This window comes from Chlorocebus sabaeus, chromosome 3 (genome assembly GCF_047675955.1).
Source record: "Chlorocebus sabaeus isolate Y175 chromosome 3, mChlSab1.0.hap1, whole genome shotgun sequence".
Lineage (NCBI taxonomy): Eukaryota > Metazoa > Chordata > Mammalia > Primates > Cercopithecidae > Chlorocebus > Chlorocebus sabaeus.
The window spans coordinates 15,145,040-15,165,485 of record NC_132906.1 but is presented as its reverse complement, the minus strand read 5'-3'; the positions used below and the strand labels follow the sequence as shown (position 1 = coordinate 15,165,485).

Here is a 20,446-nt window from a genome sequence, read left to right as displayed (position 1 = left end):
GTATGATTTATGATACATCAGATTACATGAAAAATAAAGTTGTTGCTGTTGCTTATTAAATGGCAGCTCAGGAAGAGTTCTCTTTTGAAGACAAAAATTTTTTCTGTCTAAAGCAGATAAACACATAAAGGCAAAAAAAGACAGTAAAACCCTGGACCTGTCCTCCAAAAGCCATTGGATCTCCAGTCTTCATCTAAGAAACTCGTTTTGTGTCAAGACTTTAACCAAAGTTTTGCTTCATCTCCCAACTTCTTATACAACAATAAATGTAATAATTATGAAGAGAATGAACTTTTTAACGGTACACTGATATCATATACTCTTAACCTTCAATTGTGATTTTTTTCTTTTAACTTCATTTTATTCAAATGTATTTTGAAAAGCTTTATACTTCCCAGATATAGTATTTTATAATTGATTGGATCAAGAGCTAGTGATTGTCTAGAAAAAGCGTAATCCTTCCATTCATTCAACCAAATGTGATTGACTCTCTAGCTTAAAGCCAGATGCTGGGAGTCCAGGGATGAAATGCATCTCCCTGTGCTTTAGGAGGGGAGGCAGGCAAGTGTCAGCTGGCCATTCTGAGGGACACTTTCCTGAAGCTGCCAGGGGAGCCAAAGCCAAAGGTTAGCTCTGAAGAATCGCCTCAGAGGTAGCCAAGTGGTGTAGGGAAGTGGCAATTGTTTTTCAAAAAGAGAGAAGTATGTGGGAGAGACCCCGGGGATGGAGACTGTGGCCCACCCAAGGAACCACAGGTTAACTAAAGTGGGTGTTACTTGGGTGGGCAGGGTCTGGTGTGGGAAGGGCCTGTGCACCCCATGTTTTATCCCAATGGTGATAAGACATTGAAGAATTTGATGCAGGAAAGAGATATCATCAATTTCAACTCAGAAACTCTGGAAACGGGAAGAGGAAACTGAAGGGCGGTGAGACGGTTGCTACAGGGATTGATGCAGATGAGAAATGACGGGCAGGGACAGAAGAAGGTGCAGACAGAGATGGATTCAGGCCCTGGAGACATAACTCCTGTTATACTTTATTTCTAAGAGAAATTCTAGTTTGAAGTCTCATCTCACCTTTAAGCACCTTCTCCAGCCCAGCTCTTGCCCTAAATGTCAGAACTGTCATATCAAATTGTCCATCCCCAAAAGACAGTATGTCAGTCTTCCCACTTCCCCAGCTCTCGCTTTTAGTGCTTGAGGGGAAAGGAGAGGTTGGAGAAATAAGGCAGAAATGAGATGCTGTACTATTATTTAAAGGCCTAAATCCCTATGACCCCTTTCTGTTGTCCTTAATCATCCTAAAATAGTGCTATTCTCAAGACAGTATGCAGTTTGTGACCAGCAGTCAAACTTCTTGCCCAAGTACTATCAGGTTTAAGACATATAACAAAGCGAATTCTTGCTGACGTTTTCTTTTTTAAGCATTAAAATTTTTCCCCAGTCACTGTGGCTCACTGTGTAATCCTAGCACTTTGGGAGGCTGAGGTGGGAGGATCGCTTGAGCTGAAGAGTTCAAGACCAGCCTGGACCACATGGTGAGATCCCATCTCAACAAAATATCAAAAAATTAACCAGGCATGGTGGCACATACCTGCAGTCCTAGCTACTAGGGAGACCGATATGGGAAGATTGCTTGAGCCTGAGAGGTTGACTTTGATCACACCACTATACTCCAGCCTGGGTGACAAAGCAAGACCTTGTCTCAAAAGAAAAAAAGAATTCCACACAATCGAACAGAATCTCAGATCACTGAATTCCCATGGGCTGACATATGTATCTGATAGAGCATACAGTCCATTGACACACATTCACTAGTTAAATATTCTAATATGTGTTAGAAAACAGGTAACTAGCATATCACATCAATTGTTTCACGAATATTACTGCTAAGAAGATGTTAAGTTAAAGTAAGTCATTTTAAAGGTGACATCTAGATATGGCAGAAGTAGTAAAAATGGATCAGTAGCTCAAAACTGAAAAATACTGACCCAATCAAATTTCTCATTCATGAAGAAACAGAAGTTTGGGACACTAAGTGAGAATCCCACTGTGGCAAACATAGGCTGTTTAGCAACACTAAATTTCGCTTTTGTATTGGTCCATTTTTTTTTTTTTTTACCTGAGGCGGGATAATTTACAAAGAAAGGAGGTTTAATCAACTCACAGTTCCATATGGCTGGGAGGCCTCAGAAAACTTACAATCATGGTGGAAGGCAAAGGGGAAGCAAGCACCTTCTTCACAAGACAGCGGAGAGAAAGAGCACATGAAGGGGCTTATGAAACCCCTTATAAAACCATCAGATCTCATGAGAACTCACCGACCATCCAGAGAAGAGCATGGGGGAAACGGCCCATGACCCAGTCACCTCCCACCAGGTCCCTCCCTTGACATATGGGGATTATAGGGATTACAATTTGAGATGATATTTTGGTCGGGACACAGAGCCAAACCATATCACCTTTCCTCCCAAGCCTGCGGCTAAATCATGACTCCCATCCCCCTGCAGTCAGAATGCGTGTTTCCCCCCACCCCCCACCGGCCCGCGTTCTTTCTCTTTCCTCACCTGCCAAACACAAGAACACAGCAGGGACTCCTAGGGAAGGATGATCATGTGGAAGCAAAAGCTCTCTTTCCCCAACACACACTGGCGAGTGACATGAGATAAGCCTTTAGGGTGGTGGGCCCCAGAGATTTGGGGATGGCTAAAGTAATTAGCTTACCTAAGTGAAAACAGCATCCCACAAGTAATAGCCCAGCTGGAATTAGGACCCAGGTGTCCTGCCTAAGGGTCTTTGTTAAGGATAAATTCGTGGGTGAAAGGGGAAAGCCAGTACTTTAGTTCTCAGTTTCAATTCTCCTAAAAGAATGAGATGCTGAGAAGCACCCAAATTGCAGAAAGAACATTTTAGATGACACAAGTTTAAAGTCAGTACTGTGACAATGAGAAATATTCATCTCCACAAGTTTATTTACATCAGGATGTTAATTGTTTCCATAGCAGACTAAAGCAAGGGGAGAAAAACCTTTCCAGTAGGCTTGAGCTTAATCAGCTGAACCCAAGTTGACCCCATTCCCTCCCCGCAGCATCTGATCCCAACATCTATCCAATGTCTGATCTCTAGTTCAATTTGAGGCTAGAGCAGCAGAGCACAGAAAGCATCCTGATAGTACTTTCCTGTCATGCTTGAGTCGAACTCCAGCCAGAGCTGCTTGCAGAAGCAAGGTGACACATAGGCACAGCCCAGCAGCTGGTAGGTGCAGAGCCCAAGCTTCCATTCTGAGCTTCAATGTAAATGTCTTGATGCACCGTCTCCATTAGCTGAGTTCGCGCTTGATAAAGGACCAGGATTGGCTGCTCTCCCAGCCTTGGGTACTGTGCAACTTTGCAACTGTCCATGCAATTAAAAGGAATTCCATTTGTTCCATGGGCAGGGGCATATATATCTATATATCTATATCTATATCTGTATCTGTATCTATATCTATATCGCTATCTATCTAGATATAGATATATAGATATAGATATCATGTCTCCCAGCCCCCTGCAGTCCAACAGCCCAACAGTAGATTCCTTCTGGGATTGTAGCTTTTAGTATTCTCTTTCTCTCTTTGCTTACAAACTAGAGGGAGAAAAAGGTGGTTTTGTTTTTGAATGTGATAGCCCATACCCTGATCATAAAGATGGGATGTCTGTAATGGATGTAAGTCCCTGTCCTACAGGTAACACTTGATAGTGCAGGGAAAGAGCGATCAATGTCAAGAGTAAACATGGGGAAAGAGGGAAGGATATTTAGGATAAAAAGTTAACATAACTATAAATCAGTTGAGAACATTTATGCACTTGCCGTGAGTGCGTGAGTGGCTGAAACTACGTAACTATCCAACTCCTGTGTGTGTTTGTTGCAAAGTGGGAATAGCTCTCGCCTTCACCAGTTAGCTAGTCAAAGTTTGCAGGTAGCAACAGGTTGATGCAAATAATAGTGTCTTGATTGACATGAGCAAACACACAGAGATGCTCAGGAGGATATCCAGCCACAGTGAAAGGGAGGAGACAACTAAGGAGAAGCGAGTACCCATCGGCCTGGGCAGACACCTACTCTGGGCAAGTGAACGGGCCCATCAGCTCAGTCAGTCAACTTACCTGCTCAGAAAGCTTCATCTTCTTCAAGAACATACCATCCACAGACCCTGCTTTGACTCAGTTACCCATGGTCTCCTTCCCAGGTCCTTTGTCCTTATGCTTCTCCCCTTAGGCCTCCTCCCTCATTACTCTGGCTCACTGAGCACTGACCATTTAGGTTTTCAAAACTCACCATCAAGTCCAGGAATCACTGATGAAAGACATATTAAACAATTTGCTGCCTAAAGTCAGTTTCTATTCATCTTGTGATGAATGGGACATCCTCCCTGGGGTAACAAAAACCATCCTAGGAGACCTGGGTCTTGCAGGTGGAACTTGCCCTGGAGCCAGCATGCCAGTAGGACCACAGGCATAAGCTCTGAGGAGCGCCTCCCCGGCCTCAGACCCCATCCCCACAGTGCAGACACATGGAACATAAAGCCTGGCTGTGGCACCGGCAAGGGCACCCTCAGCAAAGAGTATACATGTCCATTTCCAAGTTTTAGTGGTAACATGTCTAGATATTTTAACTCTGGTGGCAAAAACACACTGGGAAAACAGAAACAACTGAACGGTTTGAATATATCCATCTAATTTCTTGGGCTTTTGCTGCTAATAAAGGGTTGGCAAATGCTGTTCCTATAGTTCTTTCTCATGGCCACTTCAACAAGGGCCCCTACATTCATGGTCATGCATGAGTTCCTCAGAAAGGCCTGGATCTGTCTGAAGTCACAGGTTAAAAAGCCTCCAGAGGCAGACAGGTGTGGCACTCTCACACCCGCAGCCCTGTCTGAACCAATTTCCATTTCTGGCTGACAAGGAGTGGGGTAGGGAGAAAGATGTGGGAAAATCAACAGAAGAGATAATCATGGTGTAGTCATATAAGACAATACACTAACATAAATAACTAGGATTCTACTTATTCATATAAGACAATAGTATAAACAACTAGGATTCTACTTATGCATGTAAGACAATATAATAGTATAAATAACTAGGATTCTACTTATTCATATAATCTCAAAAAACAATGCCGCCTAAGATCTCTATCACTGAAGGATGTGAGAAAGAGTCAATAATCATTACATTTTAAAAGCAAACATTATTGTTTATGGACACATTCTTATGATGTATAGTCACGCATTGCTTCACGATGGGGATGTGTTCTGTGAAATGCATTGTTAGGCAATTTCATCATTGTGTGAACTCTGTCGAGTGTGCTCACACAAACCTCAGTGGGATAGCCTGCTCCACACCTAGGTTGTATGCTATGGCCTCTTGTTCCTAGGCTACACGCCTCTACAGCATGTTACTGTACTGAATACAGTAGGCAGCTCTAACACAATGGTAAGTATTCATGTATCTAAACATATCTAAATATAGGTAAGGTTCAGTGAAAATACAGTATTATAATCTTACGGGACCATCATCATATATGCGAACCGTTGTTGACCAAAACATCATTATATGGCACAAGAGTGTATAAAAATTATGCACGGATTTGATCAACACCAAATTCAGGGAAGAAAATGAATGGTATAAAAGAAGGGACACACAGGTTGCTATTCCCTCTGAAACTGGGCGGGAGATACACAGGGGATGGTTTTACTTCTATTTTTAGATAAAGTATTTCAGAGATATAAAAAAGCACTAAGAAAGGGAAGTCTAAGATAAGGGTCAGGCCTTTGCAATCAGTGGGTGTGTGTGTTGTGGGTCGGAATGGGGTATGGGCAAACCACCACCAGCAAAGAACATAAAAGTTACGTGTTCAGTCCTATAAGATGTTTTTTGTAATTGAAAGTCTACATTTTGTATTTGGTTTTAGAAACAAAAGCTCCTTTGTAAAATAATTCACAGTGGAGAACCTATTTCTACAAGGTCCCCTCTAGCTGACACAAAACATTGTAAAGTAAGAATATTACCAGTGAAAGAAAATGTTATTGTGTCTGGGTCCATTTCAAAACAAACACGTATCATAGGAAAGTGATCAACCAACACAAGTGGGCAAAGGATGAGAGGAAGCTTCCCTAGCCAGGTCCAAAGCCTTAAGGCTTGAAAGGGACACACATAACACTTCTACCGCCAAAACCTTACCCAGAATTGCCCTCAAGCTGGACATGGTGGCACACACGTTAGTCCCAGCTACTTGGGAGGCTGTGGTGGGAGAATCGCTTGAGCCTGGGTGGTCGAGACTGTAGTGATAGTGAGCCATGATTCTCCCACTGCACTCCGGCCTGAGCCACAGAGGGAGACTCTGCCTCAGAAACAAGACAATAAACAACAACAAAAAAACAGAACTGCCCTCTCCCACTCCACACTTGGGAGGAAGCCATTGTCTGTCATCCTTTTGAAGTACAAAAGGATAGTTGGAAAGTTCAACATGTTCATGCAGTGAACAGAAACACAGAATCATATATTAGAATATGGAATAACAAGTTTTTAATCATATAACATGAAAACAGAATTCAGTATTAATACAGGTCCTGTATCCCCTTTGTGAACCATGTGCAATAAATGTCAAAACATTTAGGGAAATAATTTCTTCACTGGAACCAGAAATGGAGACACCTTGAGAACATTTATCTGCTGGGAAAAAAAAAGCAGGGTAGAGGGAATGCTAAAATCTTTTAAGAACTTCTGGTTACTTTAAAATTTTTTAAAGTCTTCATAAAATATGGCTGTATTTTTATGTTTATAATTTCATTAGAGCTTGAAAGAAAAAAAAGCTGCAGTGAATTTCATCTATAACCATTTCACCAAAACCTGCCTGAGTGTAATTTCTTCTATGTAAAGGAATCTAGAAGATATGGATTTCTTATCCTCTTGAGAGGTTTTGGAGGCAGAAAAAGCAAATCAAGTCTTTGGGACCGCCCCATGGAATCCCCTCTCCAGAGGCCTCTCTGCAGAGGCACACATAGCCCAGAGGGCTCAATAACTACTGGTCCAGGGCTACTCATTTTGGTGATAACAAGAGCACAATGCAAAATTCACATTTAATCTCCAATAAGCACCACCCACATTCGAGGCCAAATCTACTCATTTTTCCTTCCAATCTTTAAAAGAAATTCAAAACAATTGTTTTGTTTTCCATTTTACCCATCTTGTAGCCTACCTAAGTGCTGGGCAGACGCATTGGCTCACGCCTGTAATTCCAGCACTTTGAGTGGTCAAGGTGGGTGGATGGATCACTTGAGCCCAAGGGTTCAAGCCCAGAAGTTCAAGACCTGCTTGGACAATATGGCAAAAAAAAAAAAAAAAAAAAAAAACCCACCTCTACAAAAAAAAAAAAAAAATACAAAAAAATACAAAAAATTAGCCAGGTGTGCCAGGCATGGTAGCTCACACTTGTAATCCCAGCACTTTGGGAGGCTGAGACAGGTGGAACAGTTGAGGTCAGGAGTTCAAGACCAGCCTGAACAACACGGTCAAACTGTCTCTACTAAAAATACAAAAAAGTAGCCGAGTGTGGTGGCGGACACCTGTAATCTCAGCTACTCAGGAAGCTGAGGCAGGAGAATCGCTTGAACCTGGGAGGTGGAGGTTATAGGGAGCCAAGATCGTGCTGCTGCACTCCAGCCAGGGTGACAAGACTGAAACTCCATCTGAAAAGTGAGGAGAGGAGAGGAGAGGAGAGGAGAGGAGAGGAGAGGAGAGGAGAGGAGAGGAGAGGAAAGGAGAGAGAAACCATACATAGACTAGTGAACCATAGGTCACGAAAGATCAGGAATAATTCAAGTCCTACCAAAGCTTAGGGCAGAGGTCTCCCAAGAGACACAGCTGATGGGTTGGGTTCATTATTCTGATGTTCCTTCTGAAGGTGAAATTTGCTTTTTCTACCTCCCAAAGCATCTTCTAAGACAGAAATATATGCTTAATGGGTACCTAAATCAAACCTGATCATAGACATAATAGCAGCCCTGTACAAATAAGCATGGCATCTTTGGATTAGAATTAAATGTCAGTGACCCCTAAGAAGTATGTGACTACATCTGGGCCTCAACCCCTGTCTTACTGACTAGGATGGTGGAGTGAAGCTACAGCAGGCAGTGCTTATTCAAATCCCTTCACCCATCTGTCTAGGCTGTCCCTTCCTTCCTTTACTAATCTATGGAGAGCTACCTGGGAAATAAAGAGACAGGAAGGAAAAAAGCCTCAGAGTAGCCATTTATCAAGCACGAATATCCCTGGATGCCTTGGAACACTTAATCCTAATAGCATGCCACATTTACAAAACCAGTTTTGAAGATGCTTGAAATAGAGATAACACTTTTAATACTCTCAACAAACATTCCAGACGAATATGTCAGCCATGACAATTAGTAAATAAGTCTAACACATGGTCATAAGACAAGCAGTTTATTGTTTAAAAAATGTTGGACTATATTAAAATTTACTAAAGTCTAAGGGAACCTAAATTCATTTACATTTTTAAAATGTCATCTATATTGTAAACAACATTAGTTGATCCAAACTGCAGAAGCCTCTGACAATTAATGGCACTTCTGATGTGGAGGTGAAGTTCTGGAAGTGCTTCCATTCAGAACCTTATTGTAGAAGAAGAACTGAAGGTGGCTCCATGAGGGACACACGCAGGTACCTGAAACAAGACCAAAAGCAAGGTCAGCACAAGCCAAGGACTTCAGTTTAATAAAATCTCAGGCCACAGAAAACTTTCCAGTAATTTTAACAGAATGGAAGGAAGCTGGCTGACTACAAGTATTAAAAGCTGACAAATTATAAATCTAGATCTCTTCAAATTTATTTGTAAATTTGTACACGTAACCTTACTTTTCCAACCTGGCACCAGATATACAATTTAATCTATTTTTAATCTAGTAACCATTACTATAACCCATCAAGCTTTACATAGAGAGCTAAGATATGAAAATGTCAGTGACTTACTTTGAAGCCTTGTACTTCTCCCTAATTGCCTGCTGAGGTCGATGGGGTATATCAAGGTACGCTTTATGAAGCTCACTCAGGCAAGGCACAATTTCACTTAATGAATACCCTGTAAATGCAGCAAGGGTTTCCGGCTAATCAAGACAAAAGAAAAAAATTGCTTCATATAACTTTATATTAGAAATCAGAAAATAACCAATTTGAAATAAAGGGAATTAATCCCTTAGTAAATATTCACATTCATCTCAAAAGAAACCAGAACCGCCTTCGGAGACTTTAGATGGAAAATATCAGAAAGTACAGCCAGGGCTCTAAATTTTCTCATATTATAAATTTATAATGCTTATCTTGGGGCTGGATCACTTTCCTTGTTCCCTCATGAGTGAAATGTTTACTGGTCCTTATAGAGCCCTGCTTGCCTGACCATTCTATTTGTACACAATATGAACAATTTTTAGTCAAAACACTGCAGTGCTGAAATAAGAACTGCTTTAAAAAGGTAAAAGAAAATTTTTTAAAAAGGAAAATGCAGCAGAAAAAAACATAAGCATTCATGAAAATAAAGGTAGACACCCCACTTCTTTTAGTACAACAGTGAGCCTTCAGAACCAAACCTAGGGGTCCATTTCTGATGTTGTCACCTTCTTGGGCAAGAGGCAACACTTTACTACCCTGTTGTCTTGAAAGCCTGAAGTGCAATCTTCTGGCCATCCTAACTGGACCCAGGTTGGTTGGTTTGTTTGTTTTTTAATATAGAGGGTAAAAGTCAACAACTTTTGCTTGAAGCGGTCAATGTACCTCAAGGACCCTCCCTGAACAACAGTGGGCACTGAGGTTTCCAGGCCTGCTTCTGTTGAAGGAGCATGTGATACTACCTCCTTGACTTCCTGCAATCTCACTCCTCATAGAGTGAAGCCATTGAGTCAAAGCCATGAAGACTGACCTGGAAGACTCAGCAGCATGTGGTCTGCTGTCAAGATGACTAGATCCTTAATGAACTAACTTGCCCTCATAAGAGGCAAGCCCATTCTAGACAGACCTTGAATTTCATCTAGAAAGAAGTTAGATCTTACCCAAAAGTGCTTGTTCACAGTATAGTTTGCCAGGCAAAAAGCTGCTGCAGCTATCAATGAAGGAAGATACTTCAAGAATGGGTCTGCTTCAAGTAGACTCAGCTCTGCTACATACTAAGCACAAAAGAAGAAAACACATTGGAATTAGAAATGTGACTAAGGTCACAAGTAAGCCTGGAAATGGCAAGGAAAAAAATGGTGTCTTATCTTTGTTCAGTCGGCATCTACAGAAATAGATGTTCAAGATGGTTTACTGGGTTAGTAATTGGTATGCCTGTCTATAACAATAGTAACATTTATGTTTTGGTAAAATGTCATTACAAAAGTATTTGGCCTATTCCCAAAGGATAGGTGATAGGTTACTTTTCTAATGCTAGTCATTTATGTTTATGCTGAGATAAAGTAGCACTGCTCTGGCAGCTGGAATTGGAACAGAGATTTTAGCCAAAAGACAAAAACATTAAAGCTATTAATCTATCAGGCAAATGCATGCAGTTCAGAGACTAGGACAGCACCAGTGGGAACATCTCATGTTAGAAGAAACATAGTAAAACATGTGGACATCTTTGCTACTCAATGCACAGCACATAAATACCAGATATCCTAGATTATGGTCGCTGGAAACCCAGTTGACCAAACCAATACTTCAATGCCTTCAACTAAAGTTCTGTAACTCCAAACAACCAAATAATGCTCATTACTTCATAATATATTAGGATGAGACTAGAACTATATTAAACTAGATTTACTTTGTTCCCATTGTATAAACCTAGGAGGTTTTGCTTTTATGTGATCTGTATCCAATAAGGGAACAGTTTCCAAGCTTAAATTTTTGAATAGTTGGGTGATTAGACAACCCGTGCCTGCCAAACATAGTCAATAGTAATGCCTTATAACCAAAAGCTGGGTTTTTTAAATTAGCTCTCTTTCAGCACTGGAACAGTTTTTCTGGGCCTGTGGGAAGAAAACCGAAAAGGAAAGAACTGAAGGATAACTGGGAAAAGTTGATTTTTACAATCCTTGGCATTGGAAGTTCCTGGAAATCACACGGCATACACACCTTAGCCAGGTTCTCAGTCCTGACGCACACTCCTTGTCGCCTCAAGTACTGAAGGAGAAACTGGTTGGTGGTTGGCACTGTCAGATCAAAAGCTAGAACTTTCAGAAGCAAGTGTTCCATTTTTAACAGTTGTCGTTTTGTGTATGTATCATCGGTGATATAGACAAACTCATCTACTTCAGGAGGATATATCTCTTCATATTTCCTGGGAAAGGAAGAGATTTTAGAAGTAAAACTTGGAACCTATAGCTCTCCTCCTGTGCTACCATAAGCCATGCCTCTTCACATGGCCCTTGCAGACTTACTTTGCAGCCACATATCCACTTAAATACCACTAAATGACTCTAGGCTATGAAAATATTAGGAGCTTGTTTCTGGACCAAGAGCATGATTATTACAAGGATATGTTATATTTACTGCTAGGAGTCGTAACAAATAATTTCCAACTGAGAATTTTAGCTTTGGGCCTGTGATACGCTGAAAGATTCTGAATGACAGACACTACAGGTAAATTCCTACACATTCTACAGACCTCAAATCATTTCATAGAAAAAAGTCTTAGGATTAACACAATGATAGAAACAAACTCCATAGGCCTCTAGTTTTTAAAAAGATGCTGTTCGACTTTCTCCACTGAATTAGCAAATGATGCTTATAGCCAAGAGACATAATGATATAATTTCACTATGATCAATTCTTTCCTTCTGCCTTTGTTTCCCCTTTCTTTAGGGGAATTTTGGCAAGTTTTTATGCATTAGCAATGGAATGTTTGAGACCAAAAGAAGAGAAAAGAAACTACCACTCAGCGACAGGTCACTTAAAAGTAGCTCAGCCACAACCCAGCCCACACAATTAGGTGCTGTCATGAATGACTGATAGTAACAGGAACCCGTTGAAGTAGTTTATTCACTGTAACCAAATAAACCTGTTGTTATGGGCCATTTGCTAGATCATGAAGATAGCTTTTTGTAACCACACTGTCTTTAAATAGGACTTAATATATAGGAAATAGCCAAAAGGCTACACTGCAAAATAGTTAAATTAGATCCTGAATTTCAGCTGATGGCTGCCTTAGTCATGACATTGAACTTGTTGCTATAAATCACAACCAGGTGATTGAAGAGTAAACCTGTGGTAAGATTCCGTTTCTCAGTCAATCCTGTGAAGAGGATGATCTTTTATCAAAGGACACATGAATAGTTTTAATTATCAAGCATTGCATTTCTTCAATAAGAAATGGAGGACAAAAATTCAGTGTTTTGACAAGTGATAGTTTCATATTATGAAAGCTGAAAGAATACTTACGAAGCCACAAGAATAGCTGCTGTTCCCACGAGCTGCAATTTCCCTCTCAGAACAGACATACATGAAAGGAACCTGTCCAGGAAGTTGACAGCCAGATACAGGGTCTCTGCTCGAAGCTTATATTCTTCCCCAACCTCCACCAGCCAGTCCACCAGAATCGTACGCATGCCTTCTGTGATGTCTGGCTGCTTCTTCATGTAGTGTGCTTTGGGTCTGTGCCTTATCTGGTTGGGAAAAGGTTTTGATATTTAAGTAGGTGCAATTTCAGAAAGATCATTCCACAATACAGTTACTATTTAAAAATCTCACAAGCAAAGGTTGGAAAGATCCTGATCAAAGCCAAATAAATCTTTATCATAACAAGGAAGAAAGTGTAAATTTCTGGTTCTGTAAAGTAATTGTTTAGCAAATAACATGGGGTTGCGGGGGGCAGGGGAGAATGGCAATATGAATTATTCCTAAGAGTAAAATATTTAACATATAAACCCTTTGAATCATGTAGAAATAGTCCAAGCAATTGCTACTTGCCATCACAATTATTATTTTTCATAGATATTCTTATGTTTAGCTGGCATAAGAGTGCCATTCACTAGTGGTTATGAACCAAGAGTTTATAATTTATCTTAATAATAAGAGTTTGGGTCCCGAAGATTGAAGTAGAAGGTGGGAAAACTTACTTCAGCTTCCCTAAGGTACTGATAAATTTCTTTAGCATATTCAGTCACATTTGTCACATCTGTGCCAAGACTGGATATCTCTTCAGACTGGGAGAGCAGAGATGAATCTACCAGCATAGGAGAAACTGCAAGAGTTCAACATTGTCAGATAACTCATTTAATTTAAACATTTGTCCAATCCACTAACCCTCCACAGGCAGCTGTGAATATAGTTATCACTTGCTGTTTTTCTCCTGCTAGGTACTAGCTATTGAATGCTGCAGGCAGTTTTAAATACAGGGTACCATCAGCCATCAGCCATCGGCAAGTCAGTTACCTGTGTTGAAATCCAGCAGGAAGTGCAGGTCTGACTTGAGTGTGCTGGTGTCTACTTCATACACATCCTCAAACGCCATCCCCTCTCTGCCCGAACAGCTGTCTCCGTCCCCCTGCTCTAGTTCATCCATGTAGATGTCGAACCCTTGCTTGGGGGGCTCTTGGACCCCACAGTCAGGGAGTGCTTTCTTTCCAGCTGGAGGGAAGGCATTTTCTGATCCAGAATAACACCTGATTCTTGTGATCCCCTAAAAAACATTTAAATCTTTTGTTAGAGGCCACGTCAAAGACCACAGAGGCCATGTGAACCTCTGTAACTCAAACCAACAGCCTGGGAAGGTAAGATAAATTCTAAACTGAAAAATCTATGTCGGCAACTTAATTCCAAGAATAAATCTTCAACAGTGTAATTTTTGCCCCCTTATCTTCGTCTACATTTGATATTTGGAGAAAGAGCTACCTAAAATTTTAATCTACCTCACATAGTTATCAAAGGAAACTCAAGATTGTAGAAAAAAGAAAACCTATAGCTCTCTTACAAAATGAAATAGGTACCACATATAAAGGCAAAACTGTAAATTGGCTTTTATATTTATAGTATCATGAGATTTTATAAGTAGTCTGCATAACTCTTGATGCAGTGACTGAGTTCCTACAATTCCCCTCCTCCTTAAATAAATAACTTTTTAGCCAGAAGGGCCCTATAATGCTTCCATTTCATACCCAGTTATTAAGAAACATGATGATTTTGGAAGTTTCCAAACTTCCAAATGCTGCTAACTTCTCTTACAAGCCACAGAACCTTTACGTATGACATAATGCATTTACTCTTGGGGAATTTTCTCAGTCACTTCTCCTTTTTCTCTATTCTTATAACATGAACAATGGGAACAACTGTGGTGCCACCACAGTGAACAAGCATAATGCATCAAACACTGTTGCATATTAAGGTGAGCCACGCGAGACGGCGTGAATGTCAGCTGAATCACGGCAGGTGGGCAAGCTCTATGAACCTGAGCTATATTTATGCAAATGCCAGCTCTGTCTACCACTTTACCGTTTTGTTTATAATGTATCTTGATGGGTACTGTTGAAGGCGACTTCTAAGTTAGTAGGTGGTTCCATAACTTTCCTTTTTATTTACCAAGTTAAATATATGATTTATGTCTAGTAGGAAAGTGAACACTTATGGTAGTAATGGGGGGGAAATAACAAAGACAACAAAGAGTCACAGTCATAAGTTACCGTAACCAGATAACCAAGTTACTGCTAAGTTTGACTCTTGCTATAACCAGGACTCCAAGTTACTGCCAAGTTTGACTCTTGCTACATAGATACTGTGTCCATAGGCTGGGACATACACTTAATAAACAAATATTTACTGAGTATCTACTATGTGTTAGAAGTTTTTCTCATGCCCGGAATTTAGCAGTGAACAAAATGTTTAAAAAGAACTACCTGACGGAGTTTATATTCTAGTCTGTGGGAGAGGAAGGAAACAAACTAGAAAAGATACAGTAGGAGCAAACAGAGCAGAGTGAGACAGTCATATAGGGCATGAAGATAGAAAGAAAAGAGGCCAATCATGAAGGACTTACCATAGGCCAATTAAGGATTAGTTTTCATTACTATTATTTTGTTTTTGTTGGCTTGCCAAAGCTGATCTAAGAATTGGCTTTTATTCAGGGACAGGAGCCACTGGAATTTGGGACAAAGGAGTGGTATAATCTTTTTATGTCTTAAAAGGATTATTCCGGTTGTGCATAGGTGTGGAGAGTAAGTAAGTCAATCAATTACAAAACTTGAAAATTCTAAGTGAGACACAGTAGGGATTTGAACCACGGAAGTAATTGTAAACCGTGAAGAGTAAAATGGTTCTAGACATTTAAAAAGTAGAGCTAATAATATTTTCTCATTAGATTAGATGTGGGGTGACAGAAAAATAGGAATCGAGGAAGACAAAAGTTTGGAGGCTAAATAACAGGAAGGATGGATATTCCATTTACTGAGATAAGGAAGACTTGGGAAGAGCAGTCTGGGAGTAGGGAAAAGGATGGGTGTTTCGTTTTACACAAGCATGAAGTTGCTTACTATATGATCTAAGTGGAGATGCCAAGTAGACTCCTGAATATGTGAGCCTGCAATAAAGCTCAGAGGCCCAGGCCAGCGATAGAAATATCAGTCCACCGAATAGAGAGTGTTTAATGCTAGGAGACTAAGAGGCTAAAGGGAGTGAGTGCAAGATTTAGATCAAAGACTAGGCCACAGGGCGTTCTAACTTGTAGAGACTGGATATATAAGTAACAATTAGAATATCAAAGAGCGGCCAATGAGCTAGGTAGAAAACTTGGAGAGTGATGTTCTACAAACTGAATGAGAAGAAATTATTTCAAGGAAAAAAGAATGATCAACCATGTCAAATAAATGCTGATCAGTCAAGGAAGGAAAAGACTATTAATTGAGTCAAAATAGAGCAAAAAAAGAACTAGAGACAGCATTCATCCAACAGACACTGTGTGCCATCCGGGTCAGGTCCAGGCACTGTTCAAAGTAATGGACACACAACAGTGAACATGACAACCTAAATCAACACCTGGATGGAGCTTACATGTTAGTGGGAAAGGCAACATTGTATATGTCAAGATATGACAAACTCTCAAGATAGGTGGCTTTAAATGGGACAGCTTGTGTCCCATTACTTAAATTACTTTAAGCACTTAAATTACTTTAATCGACATGATGCAAACAGTTCCTAGACCAATTTCCTTGATATTGGAAAACTAACAAAAAATTCATCACCATTTCTAGCTGAAAAAGGGACGAGTCAAGGTGAACGAACTTACGAAATCAACTTCTTCCCTGTGGTCCAGATTCCAGGGTTGTAACACTCAGCGGGGGCGTTTAGTTGAAAGGTTTTTAAGATGGAAAAATGGCAATATATTTGTACGCTTACAGGTTGGGCCCAGTAGAAAAGAAAAAACCAACGAGAGAAAGAAAAGTGGCTAGAGTGACATCCTTGAAGAAACAAGAAGACACGAGTATATTGTACACATGGGGTGGGGGGGCGACCTCGCATGAGAGCAGGGACATAGCAGACACATAACAGGTTGTGGATGGAAGATTATATGGCACACAGGAACATGTGCAGATTCTCTTCTGGATGCTTCCATATTTTTAGGAAAATAAGATACAAAGTCATCAGCTGAGAGTGAGCATGAAGGAGGACATTACTGAGGATTAAACAGAGAAACGAAGGTACAAAACAGATTTCTAAGCAGGTTATAGAGGATAGGTACAGTGAAATGCAGAAGTGGCACCAGGTAACATAAGAGGTTAGCAACTGGGAATTTAAAATGCGACCACTCAACATAAGCACAACTGACAATTCATAAGAACCAAGTCTCGGGCTTTAAGTTTTAAAAAGCAAACATCGCTAAGCAAATTAAAATTTGTTAAAACCACTTCCACTCAATTTTCTCCAAAGTTTTGAACAGATCACGTGAAGAGTCAGTAGATGAGGGGCTTCTAATCTAGTTTCTACCATAACTTTCTTTTGGCAGAGGCTTAAACCTTTCAGATTTTCTCACCTACGGAATAGGAAAGGTATAGTTTTCGTCTGTCAAGGTATCTATGATCAGTTAAGTTCACACAACTAATACCTGAGGGACCATTACCTGTTAGCATAGCTGCTTAGTCAGTACTGGGAAGATATCTGCTTTCAAAGCACACTTTTTGGAGTAATCGAGTCTAGCCTAATCTAATCCTGATTTTAACACTATCCCCAATGAACACAGCCAAGATTATCCAGGTTTGCTTTAAGCACAGCCTGCATCAATGTGAACACTGCTCTGACCTGGAGGAACCCCACTTCCACAGTTTATTTGGAAGCATTCACATTTCCTTTTAGCCCAGCCCTTAAATTACTTTAATACACATAATCCAAACAGTTCCTAGACCTATTTCCTTGATAGTGGAAAAAATAACAAAGAAAACTAATCACTATTTCTAGCTGAACACCGAACCCCTCAAGGTGATCTTAAGAAATCAACTGGCCTGCCACCGTGGCTCACGCCTGTAATCCCAAAACTTTGGGAGGCCGAGGTGGGCAGATCACCTGAAGTCAGGAGTTGGTGACCAGCTTGGCCAACATGGTGAAATCCCATCTCTACTAAAAATACAAAAATTAGCCGGGCGTGGTGGTGGGCGCCTGTAATCCCAGCTACTCAGAAGGCTGAGGCAGGAGAATTGCTTGTACCCGGGTGGCAGAGGTTGCAGGGAGCCGAGATAGCGCCACTGCACTCCAGCCTGGCGACAAGAGTGAAACTCCGTCTCAAAAAAAAAAAAAAAAAAAAAAGGAAGACAAAGGAAAGGAAAGGAAGATCAATTTCCCTGTAGTCCAGATTCCAGGGTTGTAATACTCAGGGGGAGCTGTAGGTACAAAGGCAAGAGAAAAGCACCTGGCACCAAAGAGGAGAGCCGTTCTCCACAAGCATCATTCCCAGTGCGTCTGAGTCATTACCTGGCCACAGGTCCTCCTGTACTGTCCATTTTCAGTTAGCAGCCCTAGCACTGTCCTCTGCGGGGGATCCTGGCCCAGCGGGGCTCTGGTGAGTATCTGACAAGCATCGGGACCTCGGGCCACTGTAGCCAGCACAACTCCATTCTTGGGGTTGCTGCAGTGCATTGCCTCAGACTGCACGGGCTGCTGCTACCAGGGAAAGAGAGACAGGCTGGTTACTCAACCCCGTCCACCCGGGGCTCCAAGGACACAAGAGAACCTCTAGGAGGGAGAGCACCAAGCAAAGGGACTAACACTAATTGCTGATCTTCCCAGCAATTGTTAGTGCTGAAAGAGCATGAGCGACCACACAAGCGATCAAAGTTGCTCTGAATCAAAACAGTCATTTGAATCTCTGAGGGTTTTTTTTTAATCCCAAGACCTCGTGTTGGGCTGGAAGGAGAGAAACATTCTGACAAGCCTCCAAGTCGGGATACTAAACCCACGTTACCTGGAAGCTGAAATCTGGGAGCCCCTGTCTTTCCCAGCAGAGATACTCATCTCCCCAGCCCCCAATAAAAGATCCAGGGTACATGACTGCTGGAAAGACGGTCTCCATCCCAAGTGACAAGCAGGGTGGTGCACTGCGGCCTCCTCCCACCAGATAGGAGGCCTCAAAACCTGCCTGGACCCCAAATAGGGCCCAGCTCTTCCCGGCGATATCTTCCTATGTATCTGGAACAACTGCCAAGTGCACTGGAGGATCGGGTTAAGAGGTGGTAGGCAGGGCGGAGCAGGGCCGGGCGGCGCAGGGCGGAGCAGGGCCGGGCGGGGTAGGGCGGGGAAGGGCGGGGCCAGGCAGGGCGGGGAGGGAGGTACCAAGTGATGAGGGATTCCAGCCTGGGAGGCGACCCGGCTCAGCGCTGAGGCTGAGCTGCCCACCCGCGTCTGTTGAATCGGCCAATCAGCGGCGCTCCCGGACGGCTCCCAGAGGGAGCGTTTCCATGCCGACCGCGGCTGGCGTGCGCTCCCCCGGGCCGCATCGCCATGGCGACCTGCTCACCTGACTCGCACCGGGTGGACGCGCCGCGACCCCTGGGCGTTCAGGCCCCTGCGGGACTAACGGGCGACTGCCCTCCAGCTCCAGCTGTGCGTCTCCGCCCGGGCCAGGTGGGGCCCGCCGCCGCCGTCTGCACACGTACCCTCTGGTCCGCGCCCCCGGCCTGGGAGGGCGGACTCGCCCACCCCACGATGGCCCCGGCTTTGGAAGGGACTGTTTCTGTGACCCGTTCTCCCAACAGCCGCTAACAACCCCCTGTAACGTCTCCTGCGCGGCCCGCTCCTGAGAACCCTGGCTCGGGAGAGCGACGCGGGGCCCTCGGGGCTGCGCAGGCTGCGGCGCCCTGCCCACGCTGGCCCGAGGGCGCGGCTCGCTCTGGGTCGGCTCACACACCTACGCTTCCTGCCGGGCGGCGGCCGGGTCGCGGCGGGGTGGCATCTCCATCGCTGGGGGTCCTTGCGGGCGGCACCTGCCCTGCCTGGCTCCCGGTGCATGTGGCCTGCGAGGCGGCAGAGGAGATGTGCGGATTTAGGGTCGCACGTGGTGCTCGAGGTCCCCACGAGAAGTCTTCCCCCGCGGGCTCCTGCGCAACTGCGTGAAGCCGGCCCGGGAAAGCCAAGATTGTGGCCCAGGAAGAGGAAGGAACGCGGGCGACAGAGCTGGGGCTTGGGACGCTGAGGGGGTCGGTGGCAGCGCTCCGGGCTGGGGGCTGGGCGGGTGGCCTGGCCGCCTGGGGAGAGGAGTCCCTGGGGTCCTTATACGGGGGGCTCCTGGAAACCCTGGGGCTCAGACGCCTGCATAGGTGACTGACAAGCCAGGTGAAAGAATCGAACTTTATTATTTTTTTTAAATATGTATATATGCACACACACATTACCAATGCTGTAGTCTGTTACTACTTTTGCTTTTTTGTTTAAACATCCACCCCTAAATCTCTAAATCAGACCCAAAGTGTATTCAAATGGCCACTTTATGCAAGCAACGGTTATCGCCTTTTTAAAAGTGTGCGTTATTAACATTTTTACCAAGCTAACTGAGTGTGGGCATTGCTTTAAGGGGAAAATAGAAGTATTCTAACAAAAGCGCGGGTTGAAAGCCGTGCAGCTGAGTCAAATATTAATAAGAAGTTGGGAAGCATCTGGAGAATCAAGGCTGGATGAGGGAGGAACGCAGAAACGGATCTTGTTCAACATGAAACGCATTTCTATACGTTTGTCACAGACTTCTATTCCTTGAGAGACAGCAGTCCTCTTGCACCCCAGATTTCCTGTGCCTTTGAATACGAAGGAAACACGGGAACTCTGGTAACATCTAGATTGCCACAACAGAGTCAGACGCCGACGGGGACCAAATGCTCTGCTTCGCAAGGTGAATGAAAGGAGCATTTCTGTCCTCTTGCCTGGCCCCTCTGTTGGATATCTTCCCGGGAGCCC

At 42.9% G+C, this 20,446-nt stretch overlaps 1 protein-coding gene across 5 annotated transcripts; it reads right to left on the bottom strand.

Moving 5' to 3' along the window:
• Nucleotides 1-8,465: 8,465 nt before the first annotated feature.
• CCNA1 (cyclin A1) lies at nucleotides 8,466-19,513 on the bottom strand. Of its 5 annotated transcripts, none has more exons than XM_007960146.3 (9): nucleotides 19,407-19,513; nucleotides 17,975-18,163; nucleotides 13,457-13,703; nucleotides 13,141-13,265; nucleotides 12,464-12,687; nucleotides 11,159-11,363; nucleotides 10,099-10,212; nucleotides 9,026-9,159; nucleotides 8,466-8,720 (listed from the first exon to the last, which is right to left on the bottom strand). In XM_007960146.3, the coding sequence occupies exons 2-9, from the start codon at nucleotides 18,137-18,139 to the stop codon at nucleotides 8,669-8,671; spliced, it is 1,266 nt and encodes a 421-aa protein (XP_007958337.3). In that variant the 5' UTR covers nucleotides 18,140-18,163; nucleotides 19,407-19,513; the 3' UTR covers nucleotides 8,466-8,668. The 5 variants fall into 5 exon arrangements, with proteins under 5 accessions (XP_007958337.3, XP_007958334.3, XP_007958335.3 ...); XM_007960143.3 differs by lacking the exon at nucleotides 19,407-19,513 and adding an exon at nucleotides 19,017-19,228; XM_007960144.3 differs by lacking the exon at nucleotides 19,407-19,513 and adding an exon at nucleotides 19,017-19,113 and having other exon boundaries at nucleotides 17,975-18,160.
• Nucleotides 19,514-20,446: the final 933 nt, after the last annotated feature.